This window comes from Filicampus tigris, chromosome 8, assembly GCF_054856515.1.
Source record: "Filicampus tigris isolate MCC_2025a chromosome 8, RoL_Ftig_1.0, whole genome shotgun sequence".
NCBI classification, from domain to species: Eukaryota; Metazoa; Chordata; class Actinopteri; order Syngnathiformes; family Syngnathidae; genus Filicampus; species Filicampus tigris.
Window position 1 is genome coordinate 10,982,035 of NC_141224.1, and position 16,443 is coordinate 10,998,477.

General features: G+C 43.4%; 1 protein-coding gene across 4 annotated transcripts; it reads left to right on the plus strand.

Annotated features, from left to right (window-relative positions):
* The first annotated feature begins 275 nt into the window (after positions 1–275).
* virma (vir like m6A methyltransferase associated) lies at positions 276–16,006 on the plus strand. Of its 4 annotated transcripts, none has more exons than XM_086038951.1 (27): positions 276–387; positions 763–875; positions 1,857–1,943; positions 3,309–3,357; positions 3,661–3,823; positions 3,910–4,038; positions 4,660–4,887; positions 6,406–7,139; positions 8,098–8,235; positions 8,706–8,932; positions 9,003–9,530; positions 9,630–9,784; positions 9,886–9,968; positions 10,267–10,360; positions 10,884–11,272; positions 11,349–11,504; positions 11,600–11,835; positions 11,920–12,169; positions 12,301–12,518; positions 12,630–12,762; positions 12,969–13,112; positions 13,208–13,362; positions 13,458–13,554; positions 14,113–14,279; positions 14,366–14,715; positions 15,411–15,557; positions 15,621–16,006. In XM_086038951.1, the coding sequence occupies exons 1-27, from the start codon at positions 325–327 to the stop codon at positions 15,854–15,856; spliced, it is 5,469 nt and encodes a 1,822-aa protein (XP_085895077.1). In that variant the 5' UTR covers positions 276–324; the 3' UTR covers positions 15,857–16,006. The 4 variants fall into 4 exon arrangements, with proteins under 4 accessions (XP_085895077.1, XP_085895079.1, XP_085895080.1 ...); XM_086038953.1 differs by having other exon boundaries at positions 15,645–16,006; XM_086038954.1 differs by having other exon boundaries at positions 4,660–4,863.
* The last annotated feature ends 437 nt before the right edge of the window (positions 16,007–16,443 follow it).

A 16,443-nucleotide genomic window follows, 5' to 3' on the forward strand; every position in this document is an offset into this window, starting at 1 on the left:
TGTATTGAAAAAAGTTCAGTTTTATTTTGGACGAATGTGCTTTTTGTTAAAGGTTGGAAAAAAAAATGAGAGAAAATCTAATGTATATTTGATTAATTAACTTATAATAATGGCAAAATTACATATACATACTTGTAAGTTTATGGGAAGGACTCAATGCTTTAATGTTCTCTGTTTATAAATGTAAAATGTGATAGTTTTTAATATAATTCGCATTTGTTAAATAAAGTGTTTTTCAATAAAAATTCGTTTGACGGTTGTGCTCCGGAAGTAGTAGTCACACAAGGCGGAAGTTGACCCCGCGGCCAGTGGTAACCGAAAGCAATGGCGGGGGATTCTTCAACTGAGCTTCTTTTTCTAGATACGTTTAAACACCAAAGCGCCGAGGTAACGAACCGGCGTATTCTATTTTAGACGAAGAGCTATCCGCACTTCATACCTGTATTGTTTATTTTCTGGAGTTTTTGCATAGCCAGGCGCAAGTTCGTGGACTAGCATGCTAATGTTAGCATCGTCTGCACGGGGAAACATGATAATTAAATATATTGAATTACATTGATTCACGTATTATTTCTGTTTTTTATGTATTTTATATACGATTTCTCTTTGTATGGTATTTGCTAATAATTGGAAAGCGCTCTCTATAGAATCTTGGCATTGTTTACTTACGATCCAAGCTATTCGCGCTGACCTGTTTGTTGTGCAATGTTGGATGTACATGTTAACATTTACCATCACGTTTCTCTGTCCGTTCATACGCAGTTTACCAATGTGGATGTGGTGCGCTTCCCCTGCGTGGTTCTGATCACAGAAGTCCGTGTCATTCCTCCCGGAATCAAAGCACATAGCAACTTACCTGACAGTAGAGCATGCGGGTAAGACCTGTGAATAGCCCAACATCAACAACACGTACACTCTTAATCAGCTACGACTTTTTTATTTATTTCCAACCTCATCCCTCCTTGCTCCTCTCTTTATCATTTTCGCTCCTCTGTTTACACGTTAATTCCTTCCACCAGAGATCCTGTCAAGGAGAACAATAAAAGAGCGAGGAGGGCAAATATTTTTTGGGGAGAGATCAGATGTTAGCTCTTCCTGTCCTCATTTCATACAGAAATCAATTAAAACTATATATATTTATACACACATAATATAAAAATATACATATATATATATATATATATATATATATATATATATATATATATATATACACACATATTTATATATATATATATACACACATATATATATATATATATATATATATATATACACACACATATTTATATATATATATATATATATATATATATATATATATATATATATATATATACACACACACACATATTTATGGTGCGCAGTGTATACCTCAATTGTTTTCACATTTCAACATGAATGTGCTTAGTTAATTCAGAACACCAGCCTCAATTCTAAGGGGTTGTGTGCACATGTGCAACCACATTGTCTCAATTGTTTATTTTTTACTTCTCCTCGAAAAAGCTAAAAAAAAATTCAATTCACAATAATGAAAATGTTCTTAAATCATATATCGTTGTCTCATTTGGACAGGGGTGTGTAGACTTTTTATGTCCACTGTGCTTACAAATGCAGGTTATGTCGCTGCTGTAAGAATGGAACAATGTTGTGAACAGAGGACCCCTTCTATACTTTTAAATTTTCACAAATACTCTTTCCAATGCTTTACCAGTTTAGCTTCCTTGGTGCCTAACAAATGATTGTCCTCTCTTCTTATGTCCCCCTTTCTTTTGTTGATGTGATACCAGTCACCGGTTTTGAGGACACATGAAAGATATTCATCTGTTTCATCAACTGCGTGTTTGGTTTTCTAGGGAGACATCCCCTCATGCCTTCCAGCTGGAGCTGTTCTTCAATAATGTCCCAAAACCCAACAGCCCAACTTTCAACAGACTTGGCAGGTGAGGATACCCAACCCCATAAACAATCATCCACATCATGTTAGTTCCTGGGTAGATCCCCAAAGTGCTTTAAGATGCACATGTCTGTCTGACCTGTAGAACCAGTCACAGTAGCATCCAAACCCAGTTCTCAGAGGCCAGTGGGGTGTGTGTGTGTGCACGTGTGCGTGTACCCACCCATATTCAAGCTTCTTTGTTCCTGTTTTGGCTAACTGGTCTCACCAGAAACTCAACCCCACCCTTGTTGTCGTTGAGAAAGACGCAGCTCTCATCAGTGGTCAAAAGATGAGCACTTAATGAGTTGTGTTTTTATTCCCATAATTCTAACAAAAGGACTGCAAAGAGACTAGCACCAGAGTTTGAATGAATCTCAATTTGTGGTTGTTAAGTGTAGATATGGCACATCTCAGTTATTATTTTTATCAGGGACGTTGGAAAGAGTATTTTAACTCCAATGTTTTGTAGAGTTTCTTGTTGGTGCTGAAAACTATTGTGGTAACATTCTATATTGTTTGTCTTCTACACAAGTGGTTACTTGTCACCGTTAACACTGTTTTTGTTGAAGTTACTTTTGTTCTTTTTGTTTTTATGGAGAAGGAGAGAGGAACAGACACTTTTTGTTTAGACAGCTACCTACCCACCTTAGTCAAATCTGCCGTGCTACACTAGGCCTGCCGATAAATCAATATCGATACGTATTGCGAAAAGAGGTGACCAAACTCAATAGACAATATGTTTGATAAGATATTTGATCAAAAATGTAGGGACAGGCTCCAGTATGGCTTTAAGTTTCTGCCGCAATTACAAGCATCGAAGAGGAAATTGTGATCACAAAGGTGTGTTTTGAGCGCATACAAACCGTTCTGGTGAGCAGAGTCACAGAGTGCTTGTCTGCCTACCCGAAGAAGAACCCACTGAACCAACGAAGAAGTGTACACATGCACTTTGTCAACTGTAATGCATACACTCCAAGAGAGTATTAGTTTATTACACTCACAATATATGAACAATGAATGAAGGTTAATGCAACTGTATCAGCGATACTGCTTCAGGGTAGCGTCCCCCACAAATAAGCATTTACGGTACTGTTGGAGGAGCAACTATGTAAACATTGCACGTTACACTACATTACAATATACAGTACACAAAACATGTACATGTACATTCCTTGAAATGTAGTTTTACTATACCAGATATTTTGAGTGTTAGTTTTCCTCTGGATAGTTGGTGTTTTTTGAATTTTACATTCAATCTATTTAAGTGTGTTTTTTTTTCTCTGATTAAAAAAAAAATCATAATTGTCGATATCGACTTACATGAAATACCAAATTATTGTATTAATCCTGTCTTGCATTCTTTTCTCAGTCTTGAATATGACGAGAACAAGTCAATTGTCTTCAGACCCAGTGGAAAGGTGAGCTGAAATAGAATGTGAACACACTCACGTTAAAAAGGCAAGTTTTTCTCATTTAACAAATAATATTTTGTGTATTACCTATGTTCTGTAATTCAATTGCCCAAAGTTAGTTGTGTAATTAAAAAGTATTTTTTTCTTCAGCTTTCTAGCAGACATCTGAAGGTTTGGGGTCAACATTTCTTAGTATTAGAACTGCTCATAGGTTCTTCCACGTTGATGTGAAAAACATCCAGGCCAGGATAAATTGTGCCTTCAGAAAGTCAAATCCAAGCTCTTAAACGTTTGTATGTATGTGTGAAGATCAACACAGATGGCCTGGTGCTGCGCGGCTGGTACACCAGCCTGACCTTGGCTGTGTACGGTACAGCGGAGCGTTCGCACGGGCACGAGCAAGGCTCACCCCCGCCGCCACCTCCCCCACCGCCTCAACAGCCATGCGGACCAAAAAGACTTGTTAAACAAGGTGGGCAACATTCAAAAGAAAATCCAGTTAATATCATTTGAGTAAATTATCCCTTACAGTGCTTAATGTTTTACTATGTACTGTAGAGTGGGAAAAAGATGACCAATACAATGGCAGCCCACCCAGACCAGCACCCCGTGGGCCTCGCACTCCACCTGGGCCCCCACCCCCTGATGATGACGAGGAGGAGCAAGTCCAAGTTCCAGGACCGAGCAGTGAGTAACATAACTTACTTTTCCACTTATATTAGTGTAGGTAAGTGGGAAAGTGTTCCCTTGATTTATTTTCCTTTCAGATTTTCCGATTTTTTTTTTTTTTTTTTTTTTTTTAAGCGATCGGTTTTTGAAGGGATTTTACAGTATACTTACCTAATGTAATGCCCTTGTAGTCGGGAAGTGAGAGCCACAGTCACCAATGTGCTTTCGAGCCGTTTATTGAACGCCGGGCACACTTATGCAGGAGCTGCTGTCAGCCACAGCTCAGGCTTAAACACATACACATTCTTTGCAGGCATGTTTCTTAATTAAATGGATAATGAGTCATCGCAGCGCCATATCTGGGGGTCTTCGTTTAGTGTTAAAGTAAGCAGCTGTCTGTGAAGGTTTATATATTACACAGGTACAAAAAATGCGTTATTGTTTCATTTTTGACACTGCGATAGTGCCATACTTTTTTACCGTGAAGCCCTACTCTCAATATTGCAGGTTTTCACCCATTATGGGTGGTCTAGAACATAATTGGGGGTTCGCTGTATTCCTAAAGTTTAAAAGCAGTGTTTTTAGAAATTAGATGCCCTTTTGTTTTGCTAAACGTCATCTTGACTGTCATGACAACAGTGGGCATGGTCAAAGACGAGCCACGTGAGGGCCGCGAGGACTACCTGGAGGCTGTGTCGCCTGAAAGATCGCTGGCTCCCGACGAAGCGTACTCCGACGCTGAGCAAGAGGAGGGTGAGGACGAAGAGGAGGAGCAAGAGGAGGAAGAAGACGTGCGTACGGAGGGCAGCGTCCCAGAGGACGAGGAAGAAGAGGACGATGAGGGTGAGGACGAGGAGATGGAGGAAGGTAGGGGAGTTGTTTGGTGGGAGAAGTACAGTCTCCAATCTCAAATGGACGCAAAACTCGAAACCCATTTGAAGTACAGCATCAACTGTTCACGGGCTCATCGGACTTTTGAGGGTTGCGTGAACTGGGTCCATTTGGGATTGAGTCAAAAAGACGGATTTGCTGTGGCATGCTGCCTCCATCAACACCCTCAACTAACCAGGTTTATGATCAGCAATCATACGCTTCAGCGTAATGGTGGATTCCATTAATGCTGTCATTGTGTCCTGCATGTTCAACTGAGCCTGCATGTTTGGAAGTGAAACTGTCATCAGGTGTGCTTATGGCTGTGTTCAGAATCACTCACTCTCCACTACATTGTGCCCCTTATAATGAGTTCGCCAGTTTGTAGTCCTGCTCGAGGATGTAGTGCGTATAGGTCCATCCCCTTTTATTTTGCCCTCAGCGTATCCCACAATGCAACTTGAAAAGTAGTTGAAAAACGGATGGTCACTAGAAAAGCAATATATGCCATGATGCAAATCACAGATACTGAAAAATCCAATTCCGGGGTATTGTTTGATTTTTAGCAAGAGAAAGATTTGTGTCATTTGATTTAGAAATAATCTCAGCAACATCAGAGCGTAGATAGTCATAGATGTGCTTAATTTATATTAGTTTTATAAAATACACTCATCTTCAAACAATGTATCGTTACTATAATGTTTTTTTTGTTCGATTTGCCTTTTATACATATTAACTCATTCACTGCCAGACATTTTCAGACCCTCTTTTATGCTAACGTTTGAAAAAAAAAAAAAAAAAAATATATATATATATATATATATATATATATATATATATATATATATATATATATATATATATATATATATATATATATATATATATATATATATATATATATATATATATATATATATATATATATAAATAAATTCCTGGGATTGAATGCCTGGACTGTGAAAAGACAAATAAATAGGTGAATGGCAGTGAATGAGTTTGCTGTGGAAAGGTCAGCTGGCACAACAGTTTCCGTCAATATGTTATGAGCTACTGCTGTGCCATCTGACTGAAAAATAACCGCAGTCTTTGAATGGGTGATAGCATGAGGTTATGTCAAAGGCATATTCAATACAACTTCTCGAGGTCGAAATGGCATCAAAAGCTTTTACTTTTCAAAGATGGGGGAGAACTCTCCAGCCAACACTGCAGTGTGCCGCTGTGCTCAGTGTCAACTCTGAAGTTTTAACACGTTTCCCGTTTTGTCACTATGTATTTACTTATACAATTATTTTTCATTCAACTGAAGAGTAAACTACATATGTCGTCCACTATATTAAAATCCCTATCTCGTGATTAGAAAATCGGAGTTGAGTGAATGATTCCGAACACAATCTATGTATCAGTCACTGCCTTCCATGCTCACTCACTTTTTAGATCTCAGAATATTGAGCCCCTACATTTACAATGCATTTGATAAATTCTCCAATGAGTTTTGTCTTTTCTCTTGTTCAGGCGATGACGGCTATGAGCAGATTTCCAGTGACGAGGATGACCTGGATAACGGCACCTTTAAGATTCCCTCCTTTGACATGGACTACACACCTGAAGACCTTGCATCCGTTCCACCAGTCCAGTTTGACCCGTATGAACGAGAACTCCGACCACTGGTCTACTTCACCCCTCCGTATAAGTCACTCTTCGACACCCAGCTTGAGAAGCCACTCGTGGAAGAGCCCAAGGACACTAGCGGTGCTGAGGAAGTAGCTGGTGGAGAGGACACTGATGCTTTTGCGCAGCTGAAAGAACTGCTAGAAAGCATCGGAGAAGACAGAGATGTCCGCTGGGTCACTGCCCTGGAAGAAGCGTCAGGACTTCTCGCCAAGGGCTTAGCGTGCCTCATTAAACAAGGGGAGCGTGTGGCCAAGGAAGAGCATGTCAGCCTTTTAGCTCAGTGGGCTCTCCAAGCATTAAGTATGGAGATTGCCCTCACACAACCAATCGCTCTGAATCTCAGACAACTGAAAGCAGGTGCCAAGCTAGCGTCGTACCTAGCGGAGTGTCCACAGGGCCTGAATGCGCTTCTGCGTGACGGGGCTCTGGACGTGCTGTTGGATCTCCTCCATAGGGACCATGTTTCCTCCACATTGAAACTGAGTCTTCTCAGGGCACTTGATGCTCTCATTAGCTCTCCTGTTGGGGTGGAGGCTTTCCTCGACGCTGGCGAGTCAGAGAAGAGTGGCTATCAGGTTTGCGTCGTGTTTTTTTTCTCTTTCTTTCTAATGAAATCTTTAAATACGGGCTGGGTGATATGAATTTAAAATAAAATCTCATCTTTTTCTTTGACAAAAATCATGTTGACTAACCCTAACTAAAGCAATGGATAACACAAAAATATTGTACAGTGTTGCATTGTTCCGATCCCTTTGTGTTTACAGTAAACAAATCCTGTTTGTTCCAAACTAATGAACTTATCATCTCACAATGCTGTATGCATCAATAATCACGGCCAAAAATACACATCATAAAATAAACATACAGCCGTCGCTTTCTGTAGGCGTAAAGAGCAGGATTAAAGAGGATTGTCTTCAGCAAAAACTAGGCTGGGCTTGAAATGTTTTTTGTTGTCACTCTTCTTTCAAATTTACAAACAGACATAAAAGTGTGACACCATCTAGTGGCTTAAAAAAAAAAAAGAATGATTACGATTGCAATTAGGAGTGTCTATGGTAGTTATGATGAATTGTTGTAGAACTCCAGTAGTCCTTGAAAAAATGAAGGGGAAAAGTTTGAGAAGCCCACGTCTATGGATGAGTCATTGTTTGGTTCAGTATATCAATGCTGTAGTTTGTTTCCACTTGCTCGTATCCCATGTTGCCTAACAGAGGGAAATAAAAGCCTCTTGGTTCTACAGGTAGCTACTCTCGCAGGGAGGCGGGCCAAGGTTCTTGCACACAGAACAATGTGAAAATGTAACGACCAAGTTGGCAGCACTGACTCTGCTTTTGTGTATTCGCTCGTCTTTATTTGCAACCACGTCATTCGTATAATATCAGCAAAGACACGCGTTTCACTACGAAAGAAAACTCAATAAAATAAACTTAATTGCCCAGCCCGATTTTAAGTATGTGAAAGACAGAAAAACATGTCCACTTTCAGAAACAAGTGCCTTATGTTTCCCAAGTTCTAAAATCTTATCCTTCACAGCGTTTGGTGCAGCTGTTTCTGCGTGATGAAACCGTGAGGGTCATAACTGCCGGCAATGCCATTCTTCAGAAAAGCCACATGTTTGAGGTACTGCTTGACCTCCGGCGTACAGCAGCAGCGTGGAGCGAGCCGCAGCAGGTACACACTAACTCACACACACACGCGCACGTAGATCATTTTATTCATTAGTCATTTAATTTGGCGGTGCTTTTGTTTCCGTTTTCAAATTATTTTAAATTGAAGAGCGGTGAGTATATTCAGAATAAATGAATCAGCTAAATGAATGTCATTACTCTCTTTGTGACATGGGCGTCACAGAGCATTTTTCATGTCGCAACGATTCTTTTCTTGAGTTATTTCATATTAATTTCTTTCGACAATGATTCGGAACATGTTACATGGAATAAGGACATGCTGAACAATTTTCAAGGTGATGTGTGAGCAAAAGACGCTTTTTGAAATGAGCCAGGGCAAGGGTGACCACTCTGATTGAAAAGTTGTCATGGATACACAGACTCACATGGACTTTGGAGGCTGTCTCAACATAGATCCTTATGGGTTGAACATTAAGGCTTTACTGACAGAAATTGTCAATGGTTACGTTTCAGGAGGAGATGGAGGACGCCGACACCCCCATGGAGGAGGAGCCAGCCCTGAGCTCCTCGTCGGTGAGTGAAGCAGAGCTCGATCGGTTGGTTGGAGCTTTGGAGGAGTTGTATCAGCTGCTGGAAACCGCCCCTCACTGCATGGTGCAGCCGCCAGGGAAAGCATTTCCAACCTCTGTGAGAATTACGGGACCGCAGGAGAGAGATGATCCATACCCAACACTTTACAGGTACACACTCCCGCGCACAAAATTCAATCGTGCCGCCCAAGCTTGACTTTCATCATCTTCATTTTTCCAGGTACTTGCATGCGTGCCATTTCCTGGAGAGCACATCAGTGGTGCTTTCTGCAGCAGCGGCGGCTGGACACTTGGGCATCACCCAAGCCGTGAGAGAGCTCCTTCGCTTCCTGTCGCTCACGCAGTCGGGTCTGCTCTTCCTTCTCGCCCAACCCACTCCCACCAACTTACTCCTGCGCCTTCTCGCGTCCGTGGCCGAGAACGACGGGGAGGAGACGGCCTTGGCGGGGGGAGAGGGAGCTCTCAGCGGGCCCGGGTTTGGTGAAGAGGGCTTTGGGGTGTGGCTCATGCAGGCCCTGCATGCTCTCCAGGGAGTCTCGGAGCTCATGAGCCATGTGACCTCAGGAGGAGACGGAGGAGTGAACTTGGATGAAGGTGACAATCCGGAGGTCCTGGCCATGCTCCATTCACTCTATCTGATGACTTTCACTGTGACTGGCCGCAGCGCCGTGGCGCACGTTTTGAGTTTGGACAACAACTTGTCCTGTCTGGTCACACTGTTGCAGCACTACAGCAAGGAGGGTCAAGGGTGAGATCCTCTTCTTGTTTCATATCACCCAGCTCTATTTTTTACTCATGTCTGTTTATAAAAATCCTTGACTCTTTTTTTTAAATTTTTTTTTTTAAGTGAGGCCAAGACTCGCAAAGCAGTGACGTATAACTATGCGTGTATGCTCGTCTTGCTGGTGGCGCAAAGCTCAAACGAACTGCGCATGATGGAACAGTATGCTGCTCCTTTGCTCTCTGTAGCCAAGGCTGATGACACCAATGCCAAGCTACAGGGTGAATATGACAAATGTGCAATTAGCATTGCTTCATATTTGGGGACACATTTATTGTTGGAGTGCATCTTCACAATGATTATGCTGGTTGTTGTTCTTCAGAGCTCAGCAAATGGCTGGAGCCGTTGGAAAAACTGCGCTTTGAAATCGGCAGCATCTCGCCACTTCTAGACTACGTCAAGCAGGTATAAAATTCCCCTTTCAAATTCAAGGTGGTGCTATAATCCAGCAAAACGGTTACATTTTATAACTTGACTAAACATGCAACAAGTGTTGTCCTAGGCACATAATGAACTTAACAAGCTCATCTAACAGCAAACCTGAGAGTACTGTTATACTATATGTCCTGTTGGTATGCAGGATACTACTGACGTGTCCGGACTGCTCAAACATATGCCTGCACCGTTGCACGTTAAATTTGTCCCCACCTAAAAGTAATAGTGCTGTATATCATTTTTTATGTGTGCTGTCTCATGTCTCCAGAATGTGGAAAATGTGTTGACTCCCGAGGGAACTGGATTGGTCACTGCTCTCAGGGTGATCTGCCACATTGCCTGCCCTCTGCCTCCCGTTGGAGGTAACTAAAGAAAACACACTTAAAAACGAAGATAAATGGCAGTGTGTCTTTGTGCCAAGCAGAACTGGGTTCTACAGCAGCCCTTCGATGACCTCGGACACAAGCTAATGTAAACAATACGAAGCTAATTTAATAGCACACCACATTGGTTAGTGCACCCACAAGTGGTCAAGGATAGACAATTTAGACACAGCACATGCACTTTGATATTGTAATACGCCTTGGTTTATTTGTTTAATAATGCTCAATCAATGTCATTATTGGGACCCTCCATATTTTTTTATCAGCTGTCCGCAACCTACCCATTACCAGTCTCTCTATAACCTGCTTTTGAGTCCTGACCTACAAGTTGAGAATCCCTGGTCCACTGCCACGAATAAACTATTCACCTCATCTTTTTTTCTGTCCGGCACGCTCTGCTTTTGACTAAATAAAAGCCACCGTAGGAGGAAATGCCGGTTTTGTGGAACTAAAAGCAGCTCCATTCTATGGATTTCTCCCTTCAACCACCATGTTTCTCCAGGTCAACAAAGGGACCTGAAGTGGAGTCTTGCCTGTGTTCAGCTCTTCTCCGGCGAGGGCCTGGACACGTGCGTGCGCGTCCTGCAGAAGCTGTGCGGCGTGCTGCTACAGCCGTGGCGCTTGCACGGAAACATGGGCCCCACGCCGCAGCGCTGCATGATCCTGCACGTTTGCATCAACACGCTGCGGCTGTTGCGCACCATGTTGACGGAGCTGCTCCGCGGAGGCGCCTTCCAGTTCAGGGACACTCGCGTGGCCAACGTGCTGGTCATGCTCCACATGATAGTTTGCTCCATCCCTGCATCGGGGCGACTGGATGGGGAAGAAACCAGAGTGCAGGCTCTCATTGTGGATGTGCTCCTCACGTTTACGCAAGGGGTCAATGAAGAGGTGCGTGAGGTTTGAGAGGAAAAGTGTCGACTCCTTTGAATGGGTGATGTGGGAGTCAGCTGTGCGTTTGTTGCAGGTGACGCATACGGAGGAGACGCTGGCCAGTAACACGTGGTCATTGATGCTAAAAGAAGTTTTAGTGTCATTACTGAAGGCCCCTGAAGGGCTCTTCTCTGGGCTTACACTCTTGTCTGAGCTCCTGCCGCTGCCCCTTCCAATGCAAAGCACTCAGGTACTTAGCTCGCCAGAATCGACTCCGCTCCTTGTTTTTTTTTTTTTTTTTTTTTCCTCCCCCATTTTCACACGGATAAGTTGTTGTTTGCGCAGGTGTGGTCGGTACAAGACGTTGCAGTGGCTTTAAACACGAGGAAGCTGTGGAGTATGCACATACGGGCGCAGTGGAAAGTGTTCGCCGAGGCTTTGCGGTGTGTGTGCGCCACCAGCTGCCCTCCGCTCTTGGCCATTCTCAGGAGAGTGTGTCTTCAGCTGGCTGACCTGTCTTCTCCCACCGCAACGCTCATCATGAAGACTTTGCTGGAGTTGCTGTTGGAGGAGTTACAGCCGTGAGTGAAGGACACCGCTGTGCGCCACGGTTACGTTGGAATGACTCCGTAAAGGGACTGAGAGCAAAATATTCCCTCCCGCAGGGTGGAGGGGAAAGGTCCGTGCTGGGCCCAAGTCTTGCGGCTGCTTTCTTTGACGGATGCGCTGGCGTCGCAGAGAGCTTGTAAATGTGCCACGCTCCACCTGCTCTCCGGGTCGGTGTCCGGAGACGAACAACTGGCGGATCTCTTCCCCTTGCTGCTGCCTCTCCTGTTGCCTCCCGCCAACCACTCGTTACAACAGCAGCAATGCAGCGAACTAATGGGAACAATATTACAGTCACTGTGTGACCAGGTAGGTCAAGTCGACAGAGCATAACGAGTCACACCTCTAATCCTCCATGCACATATTTTTGTTCCTCCCTATGCTAAATTTATAAGGGGGAAAAAAAAAAAAGTCTTAAGATGTAACGCCATCTTTTCTAGGACATTTCTCTGGTGTTGTCTCAAGGGGGTGAAAGCTGCGTGTCAGAGGTGGAACAGCTGGCCAATGCGCTCCCAGGCCGAGAGATGCTTTCATCCATTTGCAACTCCTTGATGGAGGTTTTGGCAAATAGGGACAGCAGTGCACCCCTTCTTCTTACCTGTATCAGGACTCTAACATTCCTCACAGAGCACGACTATGGACTTTACCATCTCAAAGTGTAAATAGCACCACTGTTTCCTCTCCTTTTCGCCACCAAAAGTCACCTTTGAGCCCTGTTTTCCTCTTGGCACTTCTCTCAACCTCTGTCAAATGTGGTGCAATTTTTCAGAGCTCTGAAGAAACAAAGCACAGGTTTATTCTCACTTCTGAAGAGATTAGTGTTTCCCTTCAACAAGGACTCTGCAGACCTGCTCTCAGCTTTGTTGGACTTCCTCCGACAGATTGTCAACACAGAACCAGTGGTAAATTTTATAAAAAAACATTTTATATACATAAGTTAGGGATATTCGTGTTTTCCGGTAAAATTTGTGGATAAACCTAAAATGTGTATAGTGCATTTTTTTTAGTCGAATATTCCAAACTTTTGGTGACTAGTGGATGATTTTAACTACCTTCTTATTATTGCCTGTTGAGGGGTCATTTTAAGTAAGTGTGTGTTTTATTGCAGTGTCATGAGGAGGGCCACGCATCCGTCGAGGAGTCATCTATTGTTCCTCCTCCACGGTTGCTGAGCGGATCTGAGATGAAGGCTCTCCTGCAGTGGGAAAAGTCAGACTCGCATCCTCTTCTGACTTTCGAAAAACAAATGAAGGTACAAATAACGCAGTTCTCGTCATAGGATCCCTACAAAACCAATGTTGATGTTGATTTCTATTCAAGCATGTGCGTTTGTCGTTTTCTTTGCAGAAACTTTGTAAGGAGGATGATTCACTGGATACCCTGTTCGAGAGCGTAACCGTCCTGAGGCAAACGCTGGAGGCTGCTGCAGATGAGCCTGCCGCAGTTGATACCGAGCCCACCCTGCCAGCGCCTGAGACTCTCGCAACTCAGTTTAATCACAGGTACAGCTGCTGATAATACACAGAAATTGAACATTGCTCTTATGTTGTTTTTTTTTTTTAGTTAATTTTTTCTACCCTTTTTTTCCAATCTATAGGACCGTTTTCATTCTTTCCGAAGCGCTTGATGAGCAACTTAAGGCTCTGTGGTTCTCTCCTTTCCAAACGGATGATATCGAGACTGAACTTGACATGGTGAGTACTTGTCAGTTTTCTCTAGAATGGTGATCCCAAACCACTATGCTGCAGTACTTCAATGTGTCACGTAAGATTATCAGGTGTGCTGCGGGAAATGATCCAGTTTTAGTTGTTGTTTTTTTTTTCAATTTATTGTCGCTATAAAAATATTTATCTCACTACAAATAACGTAGAATTGTCCGTCTTATCTATGCTAGTGATCTATAGTAATGGGCAGAAAAAATAACTGCTGTTCCACAAGATGGCAGTAGATACACTAAACCTGTGTATTCACATGATGCCATTCATATGACAGAATATAATACAGTAGCTTTGTGTTCAATCATTTCACTTTGAGTCAGTCAATTTGAAAGTAAAATGAGATCCTTATTTGTTCCTTGACTCCAAAAAGGGTGGGAACACTTATCTAGGAACTGTTTATTTGTCCTCAACATCATTGTAATGTCATGTTCAAAAGACTCCCTTTTTATCAGTCTTAATGTAGAAATCGATGTGGCAATGGGGCGCTATTAATCGGCATGAGAATTAACATGATTGTGTGTACGCTCGCCATAGGTGAAGGTGGACCTGGTGGGTTTGGCTCAGGAATGTTGTCCGGAACTGGACCTGAAGGCAGAGCTGGAACGCTCCTTCCTGTCCGAGCCCTCCTCGCCAGGTCACGCCAAGGCTCAAAAAGGCTTCCGACTGGGGAGGCACAAGCACGAGACCTTCATTACATCCAGGTAGCATATAGTATAATCATGTCTGGGCTGAGCAGGTTTCACACATTTAACTGCCGCTAACTGAATTTTTGCACATGTGTTTGCAGTGGTAAATCGGATTACGTGGAACCGGCGAAGAGAGCACACATCATGGCGGCCCCACGCGGCCGAGGAGGTCGGGGAGGCTTAGGACAGAACTTTTGCCGACCTCATGACATCTTCCGCCAGCGCAAACAGAACACTTCCCGCCCTCCCAGCATGCATGTGGATGACTTTGTGGCAGCTGAGTTTAAAGACATTACCACCCCAATTGGACTTTTGCCTCCCAAGCGGCCTCTGAAAAGCTCCCCCAAGCTGCCCACCAGAGGACTCTTCACTGGCAACAGAGGCAGGGCCACCTTCCACAATCAGACTCGCTTTTTCACTCCGCCGCAGCCTAAAAGTGTACTCCTCTCCGGTAAGCAACACCCAAGTGCAACTTTTCACATGCTCTGAGATATTATATCTCAGGATCCCTGTATAATATACAAGATGATCAGTTACACTGGTGATATCGTGGTACGGGTTCGATTCCCGGCCAGTGCCCCAAAACGTATCTGCTGCTGGTCCCAAACCTGGATTATAAAAAAATAATGGTTGGGTTGTGTTAGGAAGGCCATCCAGGGTGAAAATTTTGAGCAAGCTGCTGTGGCAACACCTGATGGGACAAGACGAAAGTCGCAACAACATAATAATGACCAGTCAGTTTTATAACAAATAAATAATAAAAATAATTCAATTTATGTCAGTTGGTTAAAATAATCCTTCATTAATCCCAAAAGAGGACATTTAAGTGTTACAGCAGTACAGTGTAAAGTAGCGCACGACACACAGCAGATTGAACAAATAAAATATAAAATGAATTAATAGAATAAAAATATTTCTTCTTTTTTTTTATAGCAGCAGATTAAAAGAACTACTATATTTAGGCGCGGCAAGGCGACCTCAGCAAAATATTTGCGACTTGTAAGCACATACCTCAGGTCAAAACGTGTGGTTAAATCACTGCTTTTTCCAACCTGTAAACAGGCATCATGTCGTACAGTCTCTTTCAAACTTACTAGTATCCGACCTCGTCCAACAGAGGACAATAAAACCTCTTGGTTCCCCCAGGTAACTACCCTCGCAGAGAAGGAGGCCGAGGTTCATCATGGAGCGCACAAGTCCCCGCCGTCACTCACAGAGGAACCTACAGCGAACCACGCGGAGGTCAAAGCAACTTCACGCGAGGACCTCTGCCTTCACGACAACTTCCTGCAAGTAAGAAATGACCTGTATACGCACACAATGGTGCCAACTGTATTCTGCTTGAATTTCTAAAAGTTTCCCCCCATCTTAACTTCCCAGACGCGTATCGCCTGGCTCCACGTGATCGCGCTCCACGCGGCCGAGGTGGCACCGGGCTTTCGTGGCTCAGCGGTGGAGGAGGCGGAGGCGGAGGCGGCAACGTGGGAGGTGGAGGTGGTGGAGGAGGGAGGGGCTCCCAGGTGAGCAAGTTTAGCGGCGGGGGAGGGAGCGGAGGCGGCAGGGGCCGACACGTCCGCTCCTTCACCAGGTAAATTCACCTGGGCATTGACTGAAAGCCTGCCATGGCTCCAAACGGACCAATTAGGTTGTTTTATGTTATCTCCATGGAATGGTGTCTGTGGAGATCTGTGTTGTTTTGTTATTGAGTTGTAACCAGAGAATAAAATTCATAGTACTGGTTATTGAGTTTCTGTTTCTATTTTCACATTATTGGTTGCTACAGTAAAGCAACTTTAGAAGATTCAAAAAAAAAAAAAAAGCTGTCCCTTTATAGCAGGGGTCTCCAAGTATGTCCTGTGGGCCACTTATGCAGTGTTCTGTACTTTAATCTGACCGACTGAGCATTTACATGATCAAGAGTCTTTAACTCATCACTGCCAGACAATTTCAGACCCTCTTTTAGTACTTTACCCTAACATTTGAAAAAAATTCCCCAAAATATAAATAAGTTCCTGGGATTGAATGGCTGGACTGTAAAAAGACAAGTAAATTAGTCAAAGGCAGTGAATGAGTTAATAGAGTGGTGCCTTGACATACGAGTGACCCAAGATACTAACTCTCCCCAAATTTTTAGATACAGGTTCTGTATACTGGCAGTGAACTCGACTCACTTCACAAC

Bases quoted from the DNA above. Each gene is read 5' to 3' on its own strand.
- virma (XM_086038951.1), top strand. From the start codon at position 325: ATGGCGGGGGATTCTTCAACTGAGCTTCTTTTTCTAGATACGTTTAAA. The intron at 388-762 runs GTAACGAACCGG...GTTCATACGCAG, and splicing joins TTAAACACCAAAGCGCCGAG to TTTACCAATGTGGATGTGGT. The intron at 876-1,856 runs GTAAGACCTGTG...TTGGTTTTCTAG, and splicing joins CCTGACAGTAGAGCATGCGG to GGAGACATCCCCTCATGCCT.